This window comes from Vulpes lagopus, chromosome 15, assembly GCF_018345385.1.
Source record: "Vulpes lagopus strain Blue_001 chromosome 15, ASM1834538v1, whole genome shotgun sequence".
NCBI classification, from domain to species: domain Eukaryota; kingdom Metazoa; phylum Chordata; class Mammalia; order Carnivora; family Canidae; genus Vulpes; species Vulpes lagopus.
The window spans coordinates 1,830,110-1,852,911 of record NC_054838.1 but is presented as its reverse complement, the minus strand read 5'-3'; the positions used below and the strand labels follow the sequence as shown (position 1 = coordinate 1,852,911).

The following is a 22,802-nucleotide window of genomic DNA, read 5'->3' as shown; positions in this document are numbered from 1 at the left end:
CAAAGTTTTATGTGACTTGACTTTTGGAAAAAGAAAAACCTTTAGTTACATTTTTTTTTACCAAGTTATGATTTAATATTTATCAGATGTGTAAATATACAAACATGATAGCAACTTTAAAAACTTGTGAATAGTTGGCCTTACAAAATTACAACACACTGTAAATAAATCCCTCCCGCATTTTATACAAACTACATGATTTTGATATACAAAGATTCTGTTTTTATTACACGGACAATGTACAACCAAGACTATTTACAATGCAAAAAAGTATATAAACCACAATTTAACATTCTGCTACTGGCAGCCACTATAGTTTAGGAGGTAGCTTTAATTAAACGAAATGAACAGAAGCCACATTTCCCAACTTGTGTTCTAAAAATAATTTACATAAGATAAAAATTCATTATATGCACAGTATATACAGTTTAATTATTAAACTGCAATCTAGCTTAATGTCTTTTAGTATATCCTGAATAACTAATATGGCAGTGGGTTTGCTATCGATTTAGCATATTGTTCAAAAAACATACTGAACATTTATAACTTTAAGACTCCACATAGTGACATGTCAAAAGTCCGTAGATAAGAATCAAGTAAAAATTATAATTGCTGAAGACACAGGCCTAAGCTTTATTCATTTTTTTTTTCTTAAATAAAACATTTGTTTTGTCTCGCAAGAACACAGCATCTGAACTGTTGCATAGGCTCTTCTGTATTTAAATCACAGTAAGGAAAAACTATATGGAAGCTACCTTGTAATAGCACAGGTTCCGGAGAATCCAGCTCACTAAGAAATAATTATAAGTGCTTTGCGTCACAATTACTCCCAATTTCTTCCAAACTGATACAATAATTTACCACTGTTTACCTTCTGTGTAGTTCACACTCTACGTAGACAACATACCAACAAAATTGGAAGATGTTGGTACAGCCAATGACATTAAGAAATGTTTATTCATGAGAACATCCCACGGAGCCATCAAGTCCCTCAGATACTACTGAAATCCCATATTAGTAGTTTATCCAAATCTCTACCAAACCCACACAACAATTAGTCCTTTACTTTTTTCTAGTGTGGTCACAAGACATAGAGGAAAAAAATCACTGTGATCTCACCAAAGAAATGTGTAATGACTGAAAACAAAGGTTGAGCTATTCTTTAAGAATCTAACAGTTGTTAATATTGTTTTAAAAACATCTCCAGGTTTTAGGTTTATAAGTCAGACAAAATTTATGATTCTATTATGTCAAAGATGGGACCAGAAAATGCAATAAGGTGACGATGCCTATTCCTCTACTCTCACAGCTCTACCTGGGAGACAATCCCTTTTTTTTTGGCCCTGCAGTAAGTTGTCCTGAGATTAATGATGCAACATTAGGTAAAATGAGCAAGATTTTTTTCTTAGTTACATAAAATCACATTTTAAAATATTCTTAAAAAAATATTAACAGCTGTTCTTCATCTTGTGCTTAATTCAGAGACAGGTATCAATTTGCTCCTTATGGATCAGGAAAGCCTAATGTTATATTGCTATGATACACATAAAATCTTTTCAAGTTACAAATTGGTTCCAAAGAGACCACACATTGCTTGGACATTGCATTTTTTTTTTCATCGACTGACAGTTTAGGCACTTGTTCTTTGAAAATGTCTGGTTTAAGAAATAAACTGCCACCCTCTCCTCCTTCTAAGTGACACACCAGGCAGTGATCACAGAAGTGCTTCCCAGATGAAAGATGAGACTAGGGTTCAGTCTATAAATGCTGGGATTTTGGTTCATGGGGGGGGAAACAGTTACAGACACATCAGTTCAGTCTTTAACTCGTGGTAGATTGTAAGCATAGCGCACCAAAGGGAATCCTCGACTCTGATAGAAGCAGGCTCGTCCACAGGCCTGCACCTGGTCAGAACTGTCGGAGACGAAGGAGTCTTCTTCATCCGCATAATCGGAGTGGGCCGATTGCGTGCCACAGTCAGACCAATAGCTGTCTGGTCTTTGGCAAGAACCCACGGCCAACGCAGGACAGCTGTGTGATTTTATTAAGTGTTTGCAGGACACTGGCTTTGTCAAAAGAAAGGATTCACAGCAGTCACACACAGTCAGGTTACCCTGCAAATGCGAGTACATGCCACAGTCATAGTAGAAATCCTGGTCCACACAGCCTGCTTGGCTACTGATGGAGACTGACACCGAGCCGCTTTTCTTGGTGATGTGTCGCTTCAGTAACTTCCAGTCTTCTTTAAACTTTGGGTTGAAGAAAACATAGAGGACTGGATTCAGGCAAGCGGGCAACGGGAAAAATATCAGCGTAACAGACTTCATTATTTCAGGGCTGATGGAGATTGCAGTGATCAACGGCGCAAATGAGAAAAACGCAACGGGGCAGAAAAAGATGCAATTGGTGAAGATGAGCCAGGCGACATGCTTAATCATGCTAGAATGCGAGTTCTCTGAAAGGTCCTCTTTTTCCAGGTTGCAGTAAAGTTTTGTGTAGATAATGGCCATTAATAAAAATGCTAACGAGTTCAATAGCACTAAGGTCACAGTAAATCCTAACGAGGGCGTTTCTCCTGTGGGGAATGGCAAGCACAGGGGTGATGCAGAGTATTCCCCTCTATGGAAAAGTGGAAAACAGCCTGCCGCTGCAGCTCCCAGAAAAGCAAAAAGGGCAGCAATCCGGAACTGCTTCAGATGATTGCTTTTCCCATTTTTCATCATATCTTTGACAGATAAGCTTCTTTCCACAGCTGCCAACATCAATAGAAATATGGCACTTTCTGAAGAGAAAATAGCAAGGAACCCCGCTATTCTGCACCCACTGCCGATCTCCCACCAAATGCCAAATTCAGCAAACCTGCCCCAGGACACGGCATCCAGAAAAGTTAAGATGCCGGTGTAAGCTCCCATGAATAAGTTGGATACAGAAATCAGGCCTATGAACAATTTGGAGGAAGGCAGAGATGAACAAGAGGCAAATGTGGTTATAATGACAAGCAGGTTGAAAGACAATGCGACCAAGAAAATGAACCACACAGTAAGACGGATCATCCAACTTCCCAGTAAATATTCACAGGGCTTAAAAGCACCTAAAACAAGAGAGAGAAATAAGACAATTTAGAAAACACCATATTCCCATATGCTATAGGTTCAGAGAAAAACTAAAGGCAGTCCATTTAGGATAATTAAATCTGCTACCAAAACTGAATTGAACCAAATTTTTAAAATTACTATTTCTTAGCTATTTTAGTCATTGGACTAGGCTATTTATTAAATATTCGGTAAAGCCATACAGGGATATGCATATATATATAGTACAGTGTCTTATACGTGAAAAGTACTTGGTAAACTGAAGGCTTGGAATCACATAAACTAGGGTGGTTTTTTTTTTTTAATTTTTTAAAAGATTTTATTCATTTATTCATGAGAGACACCCAGAGAGAGGCAGAGACACAGGCCGAGGGAGAAGCAGACTCCCTACAGGGAACCCGAATGGGGGGACTCGATCCCAGGACCCCGGGGTCACGCCCTGGGCTGAAGGCAGGTGCTAAACCGCTGAGCCACCCAGGTGACCCTAAACGAGGGTTTTAATTTAGGGTTCATAACTTGCTGCTCTTGAGGAAGCAGCTTAACCCTCTACATTTCATTTTCTCGCTCGTGGATAATATTGCCTAATTCACAGCACCATGTAGCTTAAGTAAAATTATATACATGAGGTACCTAAGCAGGTCACTAGGCACATTGTTGGCCCTTTTCTTCCTCCTTCCTAGTGCTGATAAAGCTTTTAAAAACTATTTGTGTACACACATGTATGTATACGTCTATTTTTTTCCACATTTCTTATGACTTTCAAGGGCAACCTGATGAAGTAGGTGAAGACAGACATTACTATACCCACTTTTCATCCAGAGAAACTGAGATGTCAAAGTGTTCGATTGCCCTGATAAAGGTTATTCAATAAGACAGTGGAGCGAGGGCAAAACCACGCTGGATGTTAAATGCGTACAAAGCTATATCCACTGAGGCCCCGTGCAACTTACACTAGGATTGCAGGAACTAATTTAGTAACTAAATTGTATGTTCTAGTAACAGACTCCGGACTCCAGCAGGCTAGTTACGTCACAAATGACAACTATTTTATTTTAAAATTAGTAAAGAAAAACGAAATGTTGTTTACAGAGCACAAGAAAACTATGTGTTACAGTTGCCTAAACACATGTTCTGATTTATCCTTCGGAACTGTCACGACGCTGGAGCCGTCCCATAAAACCATTTAGATCACTGAAACATTCACAGACCTAGCGAGCCAGCTCTGTAACGCCTATATCCCTGACTTCCAGATATCACAAGAACCTTTAAAAAATTTTCTTTTGATCAAGTAATTAATATTTTTATTCCTCCCTCAGGGAGTGTTAAGAGGAAGCCTTCGCTTTTCTCTCTGTATCTGAATTCATCCTCCTTCGAGGAAGGATGGAGTAGGCTCCTCTGGCTTGAGAACAGGACACCCTTCTGCAAGTGTTTGGCAGGTGGAGGTACTTTCCCCTACAAGCCTGGGAAGCAGGCTCCACCCAGGTCTCTGTCTTTGAAAAGCTGCTGCGTCCTCTTGTTCTAACAGGAGGACCCCACGCGCCACTACCTCCTGCTTCTGAGTGAGCCCCTGGGTGTCTGTGCGTAGTTACAACCGAGTGGGGAGGCGGGCGTGCCGCAGATCTCTCGGCTGCAGCCCCTTCAGGACTAGTCTCCCCTGTAACCAAGCTCTTCCCTTCCCATTGGGATGTCGGGTCCTTAGGCACATTCTCCAACACAAGGACCACAGGAAGGCCAGGGAGGCAGTGAGCTGCACCCTCTTAACTTCCAACAATTCATTCAGAGACCAAATACATTGCCTAAACTGAAATGATTCTTGCCAATTCCATTCGCTCATCTGGTCACCTTAAGCTCATTCTCCACAAGGCACTGTACCAAGTATTAAAAGAATACAAACACAGCCCCTTAAAAAGCTCACGATTCGGGGAGGCCAGGGGGCTCAGCTGGTTAAGCGTCTGCCTTTGGCTCAAGTGATGACCTCAGGGTCCTGGGATCGAGCCCCACATCAGGCTCCCTGCTCAACGGCGGGGGGGGGGTCTGCTTCTCCCTCTCCCTCTGCCCCTCCCCCTGCCTGTGCTCTCTCACTCGCTCTCTCTCAAATAAGTAAATAAATAAAATCTTTAAAAAAAAAAAAAGAATCTACTTCATAGCACACAAGGTGGCCAATTATTTTTTCTTTCACAGAATTCCAAATCCATCTTCCCTGAGAGATGAGTCATAATCCAACGTTACGTCACAACCAAATATGCGGTCTCATTTTCGTAACTTTCCCAAGTCTATTAAAGTTCAATGAAATAGAGTAGAAGGAAAAGGAAAAGCAAGGTTGCATTAAAAGATATATATATATGTAACACTAAAAATCCTTGCAGGTAGTAACTTTCAGAACTAGCCCTAGAGTTCAAGAAGCGCTCAGAAAGTGCCTCTCCGTTTTGAATGCTCACAACCCGCTGGGGAGCTTATGAACACCGAGACCCCAAGTCAGTGAGCCTGGGACCAAGCTTCTGTAAGAGATGCCTGAGCTCCTGGTACACAGACCATGCTTCAAGGCAGAGGCCTTATGACATCATCCAGTCCCACTCCTGTTACAAAGATCACATCTCTCCCCACAACTTTCAGATAGGTTTGCCTAACATTCACTGAAAGCAAGAAACTGCAGCAAGATGTGCAGGGCATACCTGTGGAGGGCGTACAGTGGATAATTATTTGACTATGTTCTTCATTTTCCGCACTGCTCGTGACACCTGCTACATCGGTGGGACCTGAATAGATGACATGAACTGTGATTAATTCAAGCATTATGCAATCGAAAAGAACCACACTTTTCTGCAGTCTTCTCTCTTGTCCATGACCTAAGTTCAGCCTCCATGAGGCTTTGTAACATATCAAGGATGCCAGTAACACAGCAAATGCCATTTTCTCACGTATTTCATATCTGTCCTTCACAAACGATTACAATAGGAGAGACTTCAATCAGCGGCATCGAGAGTGTTCTGTTCTTAAAAGTACATGCACTTGCCTTTCTCCTTTGCCACACTGTGGTCTTGGAGGCTGGTATCTTCCGTGTTTGAATGTGCATACGAGTCACAACCCCAAAATGCACAACACTGATAAGCATATGGTACGGATAAAGACCTGGAAAAAATGGTAAAACCTACATTGAATAACAACCTCACACAGATGCTTTTGTTTTGTAGAAAGTATTTCCAGCTTTAAGAGCCCCGGGAGTCAGAAAGACCTGACTGTCACATGCTTTAAACGCTGGCCACTAGCCTCTCTGGGGCCTCAGTATCCCCATCTGTGAAAAGACTCTGGTGTCAGACGACAACTCTGACTTCCTCTCTTCATCTGAGATAAGCTTTTAAAAACTGATTTTAAAACAACCCATATTTAAAATTTAGCAGTAATACTGCAGTTTAAAGTGAAATCTTATCAGACTCCTTTAACCCATGAATGAACCATGCCTAATTTATCATATGATACTCGTAGTTTCAGTTAAAAGTAATGTCTCAGATCATTTGCAACTTTTTACCATTAAATGAATTTATTCTGTTCACAAAGTATAGTAAAAATATTTATTCTCTTCTCCCACAGTACTATCCGCAAGTCCTGTCTCTATTATATCAAAATGTCTTTGTGAAATATAGCATTGTGTCAGTTTTCTGTAGGTTCACATTTATGTGGTTCCTGCTACAGTGTTAGTGACAAATCTGCTGTAAAAAGTAAAAAAAAAAAAAAAAAAAAAAAGCCAGTCTGATGAATGGCTATGTTATCTCCCTGACAGTCTCAAGGGCTCCAATTCATGATCTCAAAATCTAGGAAATAATGCTTGTGTTCTACTTTTTACCAAATTTGTGAGGACTGAGGTAGAAAATACTCTTAAATTATAGCCTCCCAGAAAATCCGGGAACCACAGCAAAAAACCAGCATACTCTATAATTTAGGGGCTCGCCATAGCTTCAACAAAAAAGAAAAATAAGCAAAAACACACCTGAGATTAACAAAGTCTTTTGCTGCCAAGGGCTTCTTTTAGCTTCAAGTTGCCAACAAGTTTCAGCTGATTTAGTCCATTGAGGCCTTCCGTAGGAAATGAAGTTAATTCATTGAAACTTATATCTCTGAAATGTGAATGAGAGCTCACATTAACTCCTAAGATGCAAGAACATCTGTACGTGTGTAAACATCATAAATATTAGAGCCCCAAGAGGAAGTTCAGCTGTGCTGAAACAACAGGCCTGGCATTCATCTTGCCGTCTAAGAAGGCATTACCGTATCAATGCAGGTTCGCATTTACGCAAGGGAGCAACCGAACAGAAAAAAACGTCCATGGGACAATGCTAAGACACAAGTTTCTGTAGATTATGCATCCCCTTCATGGTATGACTGCACAAAATCATCAACTTACAGGTTAGTTATTGACCCAAGCTTGGCAAAAGCTCTGCTGTGAATTTCATGGATCAGGTTCCTACTCAGATCTCTGCAAGGGCAAGAGGAGCATGTTAATCTTTGCAAATAAATTCAAATTGCAGTTAGTCTGACCATACTTTGGAATCTGAAGTAGTCACAGTATCCCTGATAAGATAACAAATCTTATTAATCTTGTCCAACAACTTCGTGTTTATGTTCAATCCCTCCCCCCTTCACAAAAATCTATTTCTTGGAATGGGTTCCACGGCGCAGTAATTCTAGCTGGCATCTGTTTTAAAACAGTTGTGAATTTTCTCCACCTTATCATTCTGGTACCCGTTCAAAAATATAAATGATGTGATATAACCTTTGGCACTATTTAGTAGGCGAAGAAAAACTCAGCTCCTGACAAAGCTGAAAATAAAAACAGGTTTCATACTATTTGCCTTCTCAAAGGTCAGTGATAAGGCCCCCACGGAAGACAAACAATCAATATGTAAACAAGAGCATTCCAGAAGGGCTTCAGATATCATTCTTTTCCCCCCGAGCAGGAAATAAAAATCATATCAACACCAGAGCTGTACTATATTCAAAAACACGCCCTGAGAAATTAATAACACAGAGAATAATCTGCAACCACACTTAGACGGAGCCTTGATGGAAATTTAGAGGCTGGATAAAGTCATTCCATTACGCATCTCCCAGATAACAGACAGCCGGACAAACTTGGTTCCGAATCATGGAAAGGCCAGCTTTTCATTGTTGTCGCTTATCAGCGCTCCAGAAGTGATGGCAGCTAGGAGCCAGCCCCCTTCCTCGCTACTGCCCAGACCCACACACGCAAGCCTGTCAGGCACAAGGAAGGATCCCAACCTCTAACAAAATATTTTCTAGTAGAAAGCATTTTCAGTGTCTTACTGGAGAGCTACTGGAAGATAGGATTCAATACATGTAATTTCACTCCATCTTCAAATTTCCAAATTTGCTCTGTTATTTTAAAAGTGCTCACTATATTTCAGTGTGTTGTGTTTCCTGCACTGAGGTTCTGTGAAGGTGGGGACAAGGCCTGTCTTAGCCACCTCTCTATCTCCAAGTGCTTAATAGAATATTTGGCACAAATACACACTCAAATACAAATACATTTTTTCCAATGAGTGCTTCTGCTGCATATTATTAGCTATATTTGTTATGATACATACCCCAGTGCAAGGGTCAGCAAATTTCTTTTGTGGAGGGCCAGGGGGTAAATATTTTCACCATTAGGTCATATGGCCTCTTACTAGTCAACTCTGCCACAGTATGGTAAAAGCAGCCCTGGACAACGCTTACACGAAAGGGCAAGGCTGTGTTCCAATAAAACCTAACTTGCCAAAATCGGAGGCAGGCTGGACCCTTTGCCTCTCGCTGCCCTAATGCACTTGCAAACCTCATTAGTACCACGAGAAAACAAACAAACTCTGTTTCTCAGGTTATACACACATTATGCTTTTTCACCTACCAATGTACGGTATCATAAATCAGCTAAGGTAAAAATTACTAAATAAAAAGCGAAAGGTTAAAAAGAAATACTGAAAGCAGATTATTGATAAAGCACCATGTGGTATAATTTGAACAATACTTATACATAATAAATTGCATCTTTAAGTGTATCACTTATGGGAATTATAATGATGTATTAATTTATAGGTGGACAAAAATTGTATTTGTTTCTAAATAATCAAAGAGAAACTTACAGGATCCGCAGAGAGACCAGGCCTTGAAAAGTACCTTCTTTTATTTGGTGGATCTGATTACGTTGCAGAGAACTAAAAAAAATATATATATATATATTTTTGAGTTTGAAAGAGAACATCTCTTCAACTTTTTCTCAGTTTAAATTCATGATTAACACTGATTGATCTCGTTGAAAGTAAAGAGAACTGCCATTTCCTCGGTTGTAACACCAAAGGGTTGGACTAACTGGTATTCCATCCCAATGGATACCGGGAATTAACGTGTACTAACTAAATTCCTTAGCAACCTCACTCAGGAGAGCAGGAAGGCAACATGGTAAAGAAAAAAAAAAAAGGACACAGGACAAGGCAACCATACCAAATGGTGTAGGAAGAAAGGGATCAGGAAAGGGAGAATGAACCCCTTCCTCTCCCTGCTCCAAACCAACTTCCACCAGAGCTTATAGGTACACAGTAGGTGTCCACATTTGGTTTCCCTCAATAGCCAAGAACAGGTTTTATTTGCGTGTTTTTTGGTGTACACAGCCCTCCGCCCATGAAATCTCACAGAATGCCCGATAAGTACACAATAAACGCTGGCTGCACGACCGTACCTAGTACGATTTGACATTTATTCACAGGAACACTTGACTATACGCATGTCTTTCCTTAATATTTCTGAATTCTTAATAGTAAAGCCATTATTTAAAATAGAACATGTTCGTTCGATGACACAACAATAAACCACAGCAAAAAGAGTATATATCAAAGACCCACTTACATTTCTTCCAGAGCATGGCAACCATTAAAGCTTGGAAGGTCTTTTATATTGTTGTAAGACAAATCCCTTAAAACAACGAAAATTCACAAATTAATTTCTACGTTATCAGAATACTAAGTTAAAAGAGCTATACTCAGGAGTATCAAAGTATCTAATACTATACTTAGTATTTAGCAACAGAATACTAAATTAAAAGAGCTATACTCAGGGAGTCCAGGTAAGAAGATCTAAAATAAAGAGAGCGCTGAAAAAAAGCAACTATTTTTTTTTTCTAAGACTTGTAACCTTCTAGATACCTTAGTGATAGAACAGGCTTACGATCTGCAAACTTCACATACATAATATTGAGTATAGACAATATAAAATATATTAAAAACACTTAAATTTTTTAAAAAATTTTAAATAAAATTAAAAAACATTAAGCATAGAAAAGAAATACATAAACATATAATATGGAAAATCCATAAAAATAATGTCTCAGTGGTAATTTATGTGGTTTTTCATTTATATCTTTATAGTACTGTTTATATTATAAATAATTTCTCTGTTATTATTTAATAATAAAGCTGTGAAGAGTGGTATGCAGAGCTCACATTTTCAGAAAAATTTTCTTAAATTTGAAGACTCAATAACTCAGCTAATCCCACTGCAGTGTTTCCTCAGTAGTGATCACGATGCTCGATGCTCCAGAGCACTTAATGATTTGCCTAATCAACCAGTCACTTATTTCGTTACTCTCTCCGCTGAATACTTATCAACAACTTAGTAACTTCATTGTTTGTTCTTGTGACATTTCGACATCCTTTATTTACTTTTAATTTCCAGGAGAGTTTAAAGTTTTTGGAAAGCTCCATGCTTAGCTGGTTCCTGACCCAAGAAAGACTTGGGCTCTGCTTAGGTTATGGATGAGAGAGAAAATTGTGGAGAGCTGACTCTCCTGAGGCATCTCGAGGAAGGACAAGGGAGTCCAGGTAAGAAAAATACCAAGGAAGAGCCTGTCTGGTTTTACTCTGTTCAAAGTAAAAGTCACAAGATGTGTGACATCCACATAACCCTAAAACCGAATTGAAATATACACGACCGACCCTAAGGTCACTACAAAACCTGCTCATTTCCATAAAGGGAACAAAGAAGACATAATTCTACCTTAAAATCAGTCAATGAAAATAGCTTATCGAAAATAAAACTCGGTATAAAAAGAAAAGGTATGGGAAGGGAAGAGGGACCCGACTTACAAAGTCCTAAGCATCTTTTGTTCTTGGCACAAGTTGCTGGATATGCTGCTTATCTTTGTGCCTGTCAAGGTCTGTGGAAAAACATTGTTCATCTAAGAAATGGTCCAAGTTGAGATGGTAAACAAAACGCGATTCTCACGTACACAAAGACACCCATGATGGCAGATGAACCAGAGTCTGTATCCCACTGCCTACCGACTCCTTGAGGTCAGGCCTGTGGGGTTAGCCCTCCTTTATGGGTCTCATTTGCACAGGAAGGCCGAAAAGCTCGTGACACGAGACGACGAGACTGCCTTCTCACGTGGACCGACGACACCGGTAACCCACGGCCACAGCCTGACTACAATCCCCTGCAGCACGGCCTCACACCCAAACAGCCAAGGCAACTTAGCATCCTGCGCCCCGAACTTTGTTTCTGTGTTTTCAGGCAACCCAACTCACCATTCGGAAATGTCCTCTCTTCCCCGCTCCCTTTCCATGTTCCCACCTGCGGTCAACACCGAGTCCTGTGCTTTCCCCTTGGGGCTGCTTCCAGCATCTGACCCCCTCTTCATTGCTACTGCGGCTGCGCAGATCACGCATGAAATGATGCACAGAGGGGTGATGGGGTCTCAGGCCACACGGGGGAACGCCAGTGGTGGTGAAGGTGTTCGCTTAGCAAGGGGACTACTCCCAGGGCCTCCTTGTGGTTCTTCCCATCTCGGGTCCCTGCTACCCTCCTCACGCCACCTGCTATAACATACTCGACACATCCTGAACAGTCAAGTTTAAACCCCTGAGCCCTGTGTTCCTGACCTCTTTCTCATTACCTCTTGGCATACGTGAAAACTGTAACATTAATGTGACCCCCTCTGCTAAGGCTCCTTGTGGCTGGAGACCCTTAGCCACCTCGTGCTTCTCCTGGCTGCCTGCAGGGCTGAGGTCAGCAAATGCTCGGACCCATACGTACCCCATTCACAGACCATCCACTGGGAAGATCTGCCATAACCACGTGTTCAATGTTCAAAGGCTGCCATTTTAACTGTGACCCAAATGATTTCCCCGATGTCTCCAGGTCACACCGCATTCCATTAAACACGTGCAAGTCTAGCTCTATACGATCACCTGTATGCCATCCCTGAGGAAATGCTCAGTATTCCCCATTTTGCTAAACCCTGCCTTTCTATTTTTTTTTAAATTTTTTTTTTGTTTTGTTTTATTTATTTATGATAGGCACACAGTGAGAGAGAGAGAGGCAGAGACACAGGCAGAGGGAGAAACAGGCTCCATGCAGGGAGCCCGATGTGGGATTCGATCCCGGGTCTCCAGGATCGCGCCCTGGGCCAAAGGCAGGCGCCAAACCGCTGCGCCACCCAGGGATCCAAACCCTGCCTTTCTAAACAGAAGATCCAACTCTGGGAAACCTGAGAGTATTCAATTTTGAAAATGTTACCCTTTCTGGGGATCCCTGGGTGGCTCAGCGGTTTAGCCTTTGCCTTCAGCCCAGGGCATGATCCTGGGGTCCTGGGATCGAGTCCCACATCAGGCTCCCTGCATGGAGCCTGCTTCTCCCTCTGCCTGTGTCTCTGCCTCTGTCTCTGTTTCTCTCTCTCTCTGTCTCTCATGAATAATTAAATAAATAAATAATAATAAAATAAAATAAAGTCACCCTTCCTCCCTAAAGCTTCCTTGGACACCCTACATCAGCTGCGCCACTTGTGAGTTCCCAAAGCACTGCCTCAAATCTGGTGTTTGCTTACTGCCTTGTATTTTCAGTGAACTCCTCAGATCTAATATCCATATATATCCATCTCTATGCATGCCATTCACAAACAGAGAGTGCAGGAACCAACGCAAACCCATCATCGTCATCAGAAAGCACTGGCACCCCACGAGGAGCCCGCATGTTATTTTCGTACTACCCCTCTTCAAACAGCCACACTTACAGACTCTCCAGATGGACGGTTCCAGTCAGGTTGGGGAACTGCTGTACCATGCTTGCACCCCGAATGACTCTTCAAGAAATTAGGAAAGAAAAGGGAATTTAAAATAAAGGACTTTCACAGATAATATTTTCATTTTGTTTTTTAAACAGTTCAATATTATAGTACTACTATACCCAAAAACAAAATCAGTTTCAATTCTTGAATGTACCTGAAACTGTGATAATTAAGCTAAGTGTTCACATAAATAAGCCTCACAAATCTTCAGAATTGTCCTTTGGACTTTCATCCAAGGGAAAAAAAATAAATAAAAGATTTTTGTCTTCTGGAGCAACAATGAGATAGTGATACATCCTAGTTTTCCATTAAAGAAACTGCATAAATATTAAGAAACTGCAAAATATTAAAATTTGTATAATACTAAAAAAAAAGAATAAAAATAAAAAAATAAAATTTGTGTAATACTTACAAGGAATGCAGATCAGATAAATTGTGAAATGCTGAGTTCCCCACAAAAGACAGAGGATTATCATACAAATGTCTGTAAAAATATCCAAAAAAAGTAAAGTTTTCCTATGTTCGCAAGCCGTCCAACACTACCTTTATGTTCACAAAGTCCACATATCTAAAAGCCTGAATTTTCATTTTTCACTGAGATGTCTGGCATCATACAGACATGCTTTACATGATTTTATAGTGAAACAAAACTACTTACATTGTTCTTAAGAGTGGATTGCCATCAAAGGCTCCATCGGGGATAACAGAAATAGAATTACTATGAAATAACCTAAACAGGGAGGAGAAGAACATCTTGAAATGCATGTCCTGTTGTGAGGTGAGCTAAAACCCGAGTATCTAGCCCCGCTCAGCAAGACGTGGAACACAACTGGTAACGACTACATGAGAGTCCCAGAAGTGTGAGGAAACGGAAGTTTCAATTCCACCTCATACTTTCCGAGGCCATATACCTAATTCTTCTTCAACCCAGGCTTACCCCGGTATCGCTCAGGGCTCTCTTACGCGCTGAGCAGTTGCTGTGTCAACGAAGAACTTCAGACCATGAGTGAGAATCTTAAGGGGTTTTGACCTCTATATTCCTCTGGCACCTGCAGTTAGTCCTTATGCAAGGCACTTCAGAGGATTTGCCGTCAACGCACGACACACAAGCCCTGTGAGGCCATGGGTATTCCTGCCTCTGCCCTTGACAGAGCCAATGTCTAAAATGCCCCCTTAGCCTTTCATTTATTTAAATATCTCCACCCTTTTGGGGCACGTGGAAGGCTCAGTCTGTTAAGTGTCAGAGTGTCGACTTCAGCTCAGGTCATGATTTCAGGACACGTGGTCGAGCCTATAACCAGGCTCTGCACCAGGCGTGGAGTCTGCTTGAGAGTCTCGCTCTCCCTCTGCCCCTTCCCTGCTGCTCGAACTCCCTCTCTCACTAAAATAAATAAATAAAATCTTTACAATAAATAAACGAATAAATACACACACACACACATCTACCCTTTTAACTCTAGTCAAATTCTTTCTCTTTAACGCTACCTTTTCTGATGACCCCGGTCCTCAGGAGACCTTTTTCTGGAATGATTCATTTACCCTCTTCATTTAGCGCTTATTTCTACCTAGGAAGTGTTCTCTGTCCTACAAGGTAGGCCTCCCCAGTGCCCCCAAGACGCCAGGCTTCTAGCTGGCAAGGACCATACATTATGGCTCTTGTTTCAGAGATCCAAGCCCAAAACCGTCTGCGCTAACGTCATCCAGTCTGTATGAGCCTATGTGTGTTTGTGTATTGTGTCATATGGAGCAAAGAGGTTTTCAAATATCATTGCTGGAACATCAGGTGGTGAATTCTAAAGATATGAAAATACAGGGAGAGCAAAACAATACTCACAGCTCTTTTAGGCTAGGAAGGGCTTTAATAGCCTGAGGAAATTCCCCCAAGTTGTTATAATTCAAGTCCCTAGAAAAAAAGTGGGGGAAACATATAAGAACACTGAAGAGTAGTCACAATTTTTAAGGCATTTGGTATGAATGTATTCCTTAAAAAAACACATCCTCTGCAGGGTAGTCTCTCCTTCCCAACCATAGTGCCATTTCAAACTCTGTGGTTTAACTTGCACCTTCTCTTAGAATTCTGAATAGAAAAAAGGAATCATAATTCATCATTCATGATAGTTTTGAGTTAATTTCACAAGGTCAAGGAATTCCCAATCACACATGGCTGGTGCATTAAATAAACCAATCTGAATGACATTTCTCAGGAAAGTTACCATAAAACAAAATCTATGGAATATCCATTTCTAAATGAATATTTAGAACTTTGGTCTGAAACCAAAGTTTCTGTTTGGGGTTCAGAGTGGCTTCCTGAAATTCTAGCATGAGGGCAGAGGACCTCAGCCCTCCTATCGGGTGGATGACCTGACAGAAGTACGAACAAGGGGAAGGTCGATAATGGCTCCACAGCACTATTGCCGTGAAGTAGGTTATAAAATGTTGAAAACGTTACATTAATTAGCACAGAGAAAAGCTACAATGATCTGTACTAAAAAGTCTTAATTCTGAGGGTTTAAGTTTTCATTTCTTTTATAACCTTAAGAGAATGTTGGCCTATGATTATCATGGTCGATTTCAGAATGAGAGTAACATAAAATCAAAAGTCCAGCTCTTGAGGGACCTATTTTATTTTCCTTTTCTACATAGGAAGAGAAGTGGCAAATACAAATTCAGCCAGGAAGAAGAGTCTCCATGGCAATATAATTGGAAGAGTATACGCGGTCCAGCATCCGAAGATCCATCTGGTCTTCTGTTACGCTGACATTTACATACTTAGTAAAGGATAACTGAGCTTGGAACTATCTTCTTCAAGAACTTCCACCTTCTGTCCATCAAAAGATGAATGGATAAAGAAGATGTGGCTTATGTATACAATGGAATATTACTCAGCAATTAGAAACGACAAATACCCACCATTTGCTTCAACGTGGATGGAACTGGAGGGTATTATGCTGAGTGCAATAAGTCAATCGGAGAGGGACAAACAGTGTATGTTCTCATTCATTTGGGGAATATGAATAACGGTGAAAGGGAATATAAAGGAACGGAGAAGAAATGTTGGGAAATATCAGGAAGGGAGACAGAACATAAAGACTCCTAACTCGGGGAAACGAACTAGGGGTGGTGGAAGGGGAGGAGGGCGGGTGTTGGAGGGGAAGGGGTGACGGGCACTGAGGTGGACACTTGACGGGATGAGCACTGGGTGTTTTTCTGTATGTTGGTAAATTGAACACCAATAAAAATTAATTAAAAAAAAAAAAAAAGAACTTCCACCTTCAAATATCCACTGGTGTTCACTATCCTTCCGTGGTTTAGACAGGAAAGTAGATTAATAAGGAACTAAAAGATTCTACGTCTTCTCGTTAACTGACAGCTAACCAGAACGTTCACCTAAACAAAATATTACAAACGCTGAGCATTCCAATCAAATGTCATTAACCCAGCTAACGGGGACATATTCTGACTTACTTACTATACCACAATAGCAAATCCTATAAATCTTCTAATGAAGACAACTAAAATAAGCTAAAACAACAAAAATAAAGAAGCCTCCTCTTAATTACACATAGCTGTCCGATGCCTTTGGCTCAAACGGTGGTGCAATGTACAATTCAAATACTTTAATAGGAACAACAATAAAAGTATCCTAATGGAAAGCTTTACTTCATTTAGCATACAAGAAAGCAGAGAAAATATTCAAACCCAGGTTTAATAACTAGGTAAGATTTTTTTCCCAGAATTAATTTTATAAGGTTCAGTGTTCCAAAACTGTCTCTCATATATTTTAACAAAACTAACATTTTTTTAGAAAGTAGACAGACATCCCAACAGAGTGAGCTGCTTTTGACATGTAATTTTGAAAGAAATACCAAGTTCAAACTGGTGCAACATTTTTAACCATGCGCGAGACTAGTATTCCTAATCGTGTTACTTGATGGCAAGATTTTAATCATGTATTAAAGCCAATTAATAAAAAAACAAAAAAGCCAATTAATAGTGAGCCAAACACAAGACCATCATTTTCCCCTTTTCTGAAACAAAATACAAAAGTGCATCACCCATATCACAATGTAACCACCTGAAACAGGAATCAACTTACAAGGTCTCCAGGTTATCTAGTCCATCGAAACAGTGCTGACCCAGGTTTTTAATTTTATTGTTATGAAGATGCCTATGGAAAAAAAGCATCGAAGTGACTTTTACATCAACCAGTAGCAACTACGATAATATTTTTTAAGCCTAAATAGCCTCTTAAAGGAACCACGTAGGTAAGCATTTCAACCCTTGACTGGTGGAAACAGCAAATAGCACCTCTCTTGACACTGCTGCACAGACTCGCCTCGCCGAACACAGAATGCCAAAGAAGAGGGAAAGCATCTCTGGCGGGAAAATGGTACACACATTGAAGATTCTCTAATATTTACCCATACCAGAACCAAAGCTCTGATGAGCCTTTCATGATCTAAAGTGAAATTCTGGCGAGCTCCCCTTGGGAGGAGGTGGGAAGTAGCAGGAGGGAGCGCATCGCCTCCCACCACTGACAGCCAGTGTCAGATTCTAGAAGAAATGCCATTTTTTAAAGTCCACGTTTTCAAAGATGAAAAACACAGAGAATCATATATATTCTTCGAACAGACGAGTTGGTTGAAACCTGAAATACCACTGAAGCTTCTCTTCTGTGAGCGCCTCTAACAACGCGGCTCCTCCTCACGCCGAGAACATCGCTGGTCCGCAAGTAAAAGCTGTCCAAGCATTTGCTAAACGTCCCCATTTCTCCTTATGGTTACAAAAGGCCACGTGGTTTAGAACGATTCAACAGTGAGCAGACGGTGGTTTTTTAATTAGCCTACCTTGTATTTTTAAGATGTCAGCAAGTTTAATTTTGTAAAAAAGAAAAAGCAACTCCCCCAGACCAAGTATCTCTTCAACAGCACCATCAAAGGTGAGGTGCTTTCATGATAATGTGTCACGAGAAATCTGTGCCTGCCCCCCCCAATATACGGTGTTTAAGGGGGTGATACTTACAGAACCACCAGGCTCGAGAGGTTGGTAAACGCATAGTCGGGGATGCTCGAGATTTTGTTGAGAGCCAGGGTGAGGGCCTGCAGGGTGGGCAGGTTGCTGAGAGGATGCACAGGCACCTCCGTCAAGCTGTTGTCGTCCAGCCACAGGTGTCGTAACTGAGCGAGCCCCTCAAAACTGTCCTCGGGGACTGAGGTAATATGGTTGGCATCTAGACGCCTGACAGAGACAGAAACAACCTCGTTCGAGAACGGATTCTTTTTTTTTTTTTTTTTAATTTATGATAGGCACACAGTGAGAGAGAGAGAGAGAGGCAGAGACATAGGCAGAGGGAGAAGCAGGCTCCATGCACCAGGAGCCCGACGTGGGATTCGATCCCGGGTCTTCAGGATCGCGCCCTGGGCCAAAGGCAGGCGCCAAACTGCTGCGCCACCCAGGGATCCCCTCGAGAACGGATTCTAGCAGCACGAGCCAAGGCCCACATACCTCCCAGTTTCCAAAACAGAAGGGAGTTACAAAAATGACCAGAGTCGTGGCATTCCTTCTTTCTTCAATTTCTCTAGAAAGTCTCATAAAATTGAGCCGCTTTTCCGAGACTACAGTGTGGAAGTCTGTTCTTTCCCTTCTTACATAACAAAGGGATGAATGCAAATCTCAATCTTTCGAGAATCTCTGGCTAAACTAACTTTATAGTAAAATGAGGTTTCTTAAACAAAAAAAAAAAAAAAAAAAGGAAGAAAATTCTCAAGAAGGCCAAGCTAGAATTTCATGTTTTGGAATCTATTTCAATCAAAAGTACAGGAGAAGAAAAAAAAAAGAAGAAAAGAAAAGAAAAAAAGAAAAGAAAAGAAAAGAAAAGAAAGAAAAGAAAAGAAAAGAAAAGAAAAGAAAAAAGAGAAGAGAAGAGAAGAGAAGAAAGAGAAGAAAAGAGAGAAAAGAAAGAAAAGAAGGAAGGAAGGGAGGGAAGGAAGGAAGGAAGGAAGGAAGGAAGGAAGGAAGGAAGGAGAAGAAGACGAAGACAAAGATGAAGACGAAGAAGAAGAAGAAGAAGAAAAAGAAAGAAGAAAGAAAGAAAGAAAGAAAGAAAGAAAGAAAGAAAGAAAGAAAGAAAATAATGAAGGAAGGAAGGAAGGAAAGGAAGGAAGGAGGGAAGGAAAGAAAGAAGAGAAAGGAAGAAAGAGAAAAAGGAAGAAAGAAAAAAACCTAAGCTGAGTAAACAAGCTACTATACTTAAAATTTTACATCACAACCAATATCTGACATTAAATTTAATTGCTATTTTGACTTGGTACCAAAGGGGGGGAAAAACAAGGAAATATTTACCCCCCAAAAAATGTTTACAGCAATAAATCATTTCAAGAGATTTTTAACGATCCTTCCTGCCACCAACCAAGTTAAAACTGTAAGTGTCATGTCCTGGTCAAATAACCTTCTCCTCCTCTCTTAGCACTAAGTTCAAAATTAACAGTTACTAAGAAGAGAACAAACCGTCCACAGGAAAAACTCAACAGCTCCCTCCGATCGATGTCATTTTGGCCTTAGGGCTTCTTTTAATTCTCCCAAAATTCTAGAATGAAAGACACCTTGCCAAGAGGATTACTCAAACTTAAAAAATTAAGTCTCCATCTAAAAACCTGGGAAAATTCTGTCCCGAGTGTTGCTGGCCGCACCACGAGGCGTCATCGTTGGGATGATCGCTCCCTGACACGGGGACAACCTGACGGTAATATGCTGAAGGACAGACAGTGTGGCCGGGCTAATGCCAGCCGTCTGCGCGAATCCCTTGCTGACACAGCTTCACCACTTAGACTCCTACCTTCCAGGCGTGGACCCCCTTGGAGAAAATCAGGGAACACGAAAAACGTGAAAAGTCCAATGACAGTCTGCTTTTAAAGACCTGGATTGCGGCAGCTGTCGAGTTCAGGAATTTCGGACTCTGAGAGGGCCGCCTGTCCTCCCGATTCCGGCCGCCTCGGCTCACGCCTGCCATGTAATTGCCCCTTTCCCCTGCGGGCAAGTGCTGCGCCCGGCTCCCAACCACCTGCTCCCGGCCCGGATTAGCGGGGGTTAAGGACCCTTGGTCCTGGTGAGGATCTGATGGTAGCTGCTTTTTGATAAAGTCGAGATAAGCACTAAAGAGTAACAGGGCAGGGAACTGAGCAGCTGCCGTAAGAATCCCTTTAGAAACAGGCATTTTCCGTCCTGTTTATTCCTTAGAGCCTCTCGCACCAACCCCGGAGAAGAGACAAGCATCGTCGACATACAGACGCGCAGTCCTGGCTGTGGAGCGGCTTAGGAGATGGGCTGTAATGGGTAGAGAGCATTCTCTCTCCCCCTCTCTGTCTCTGTCTCACACACACACACACACACACTTCACAACCTTCGGGAGCTTCCACTTAGGGGAGAGAGACACTGGACATATAGTCATATAATCAACCATATAATGTAACTACATAGTTAATGCAATTACATTCCACTTGTCGTTAATTTAAGCTTCTGCACTTTATTCAAAGCATCTAACCTGAGCATCTCGTCAGGCACAAAAGATTAAAAAAATGGTCAATTCAGACATGAGGCCTGTCCCTCACAAGATGGGCATTCCAATGGAGAATGGCCCACAAAAGTGACTACAGAATGCCTATGGAGCGCTATGAAATAAATAAACAGGATCCCTGGGTGGCACAGCGGTTTGGCGCCTGCCTTTGGCCCAGGGCACAATCCTGGAGACCCGGGATCGAATCCCACATCGGGCTCCCGGTGCATGGAGCCTGCTTCTCCCTCTGCCTGTGTTGTCTCTGCCTCTCTCTCTCTCTCTCTCTCTCTATCATAAATAAATAAACAAAAATTAAAAAAAAAAGAAATAAATAAACAGGATCCCAAAATAGACTCACAAGGCTATTACTAGGGGGGAGGGTAGCTCCTTCAAATGCACTGGTCAGGAAAAGCATCTCTAAGAAGGAGCTACTCCAACTGCAACCCAGAGGGCGGAGACTCCGCAGAAACCAGTGGGCTGTGGTCCCAGCAAGTCCCAGAAGGTCAGCGTGACGCGAACACACGAGGAAGGTGTGGAGGGTCCAGGGCAGACCTAGCTGGGGGTGCAAATGGGGACCAAGTCATATAGACCCCGTGAGGCCAGGCAAGGGACTTGGATTGTATCTTAATTGTACAAATGGAAGTGTCTTTCCAGTTTCTCAGCACTGGAGCAGCTTAAAAGTTTGAATTGCCTATGCCGTGGTATTGGTGATCACGTGCATTCCTATTCAACAGGATAAGGAGCAAGGCTCACCGCCTTTCGCATACAACACTCCACCGGAACGAAGCCCTAAAGGGAGAGAGGGCTTCAGTTCAGTGGAGTGCCAAAACACTACACTTTCATTAAGACGTGGTAAAGTCTTGTAAGGAGGGCCATCCCCACCCTTCCAGCCTGATTTCAGTATTCCGTACACCATTTACCCTCCTGCAGGACACTGTGCCATGTGCCGCCGTAGAAAGAGATGGCCTTGGCTCAGGGCAAGACACCCACGCAGGTTCTGAGCTCAGATAGCAAGGAAACTATCTCCTGTGCAAGACAGTGATATAACAGCCCATGCACTGGCACAATTTCCTCTGTGCTAAAAACATCCCCAAATTGTAAAGTTGCATCTAAGGAAGAATTCTGGGAAAATGAGGCACGTAAATAAGGAGCTAAGTGAGGTAAAGGATGGGTGGTGACCCCGTGGTCAAGCCTTACACCTAAATCCACATGCGGATGTTGGGGGCACACTCATAAATGTAAAGAGTCGGGGCAGCCCGGGTGGCTCAGCCGTTTAGCGCCTGCCTTCAGCCCAGGGTGTGATCCTGGAGACCCGGGATCGAGTCCCACGTCAGGCTCCCTGCATGGAGCCTGATTCTCCCTCTGCCTGTGTCTCCGCCTCTCTCTCTCTCCCTGTGTGTCTCTTGTGAATAAATAAAATTTTTTTTTAAAATGTAGTCTGCGGCTCCACCAAGATCAGTGTTTCACAGAGACACCGTCAGAATCAGGACTTTGTACCCATGACCTGATATTTAATATTCATCCTAAGAGACAAAAAATACTGCCACTGATTCACGAGATGCACAGCAGCAGCAGGTATCTCACCGGTCGGGAGGTGACGTGGGCCGGTCCCCTGGCAGCAGAGAACGATTACTGAAGTGTACCTCAGGTGTTAAAGGGTTAACATTGCCCTAACTGAATTCCCTTACCATTTCTGTCTCTAAAATGTGCTTCTATTCCCTATTCTCAAAAGCCTGTTTCTTATCCTACCAAGACTCACACGCTTTTTTTTTTTTTCGTGCCTTAAATGAAGTGACAAGTCCATATGCAGATTTTGCGGACGAATGTCTGTTACCAACATCCATCCTGTGTCATCAAGAGTTTTCCCTTTTCCCCTCAACGTCTAACTTAGGTATAGAGTGGTGTATTTTGTTACCGGTTTCAAGTACAAATTGTCAGGATAACACGTTATTGTGGAAAACCTAGGAACTTCAGTCCTTGAAATCCTCCTTTACCACTCAATGTACGGGTAACCTAACTTAAGGGGCAAAAAAACAAATCCGGTGGAGCC

General features: G+C 41.8%; 1 protein-coding gene and 1 long non-coding RNA gene across 2 annotated transcripts in view; both read right to left on the bottom strand.

Annotated features, from left to right (window-relative positions):
* Nucleotides 1–50: 50 nt before the first annotated feature.
* Nucleotides 51–22,802, bottom strand: part of LGR4 (leucine rich repeat containing G protein-coupled receptor 4) — a 101,867-nt gene continuing 79,115 nt past the window's right edge. Inside the window, 15 exon segments of the mRNA XM_041729769.1 lie at nt 51–3,091; nt 5,765–5,848; nt 6,106–6,221; nt 7,078–7,106; nt 7,108–7,204; nt 7,492–7,563; nt 9,227–9,298; nt 9,987–10,052; nt 11,222–11,293; nt 13,147–13,215; nt 13,613–13,684; nt 13,859–13,930; nt 15,035–15,103; nt 17,297–17,368; nt 18,223–18,438. Of these exon segments, the coding sequence (XP_041585703.1) occupies nt 1,815–3,091; nt 5,765–5,848; nt 6,106–6,221; nt 7,078–7,106; nt 7,108–7,204; nt 7,492–7,563; nt 9,227–9,298; nt 9,987–10,052; nt 11,222–11,293; nt 13,147–13,215; nt 13,613–13,684; nt 13,859–13,930; nt 15,035–15,103; nt 17,297–17,368; nt 18,223–18,438 (2,455 nt within the window). The 3' untranslated portion in view covers nt 51–1,814.
* Nucleotides 15,430–17,290, bottom strand: LOC121476045. Its single transcript, XR_005983871.1, has 2 exons — nt 16,471–17,290; nt 15,430–16,018 (listed from the first exon to the last, which is right to left on the bottom strand). It is a non-coding gene; the product is annotated as an uncharacterized LOC121476045 (long non-coding RNA).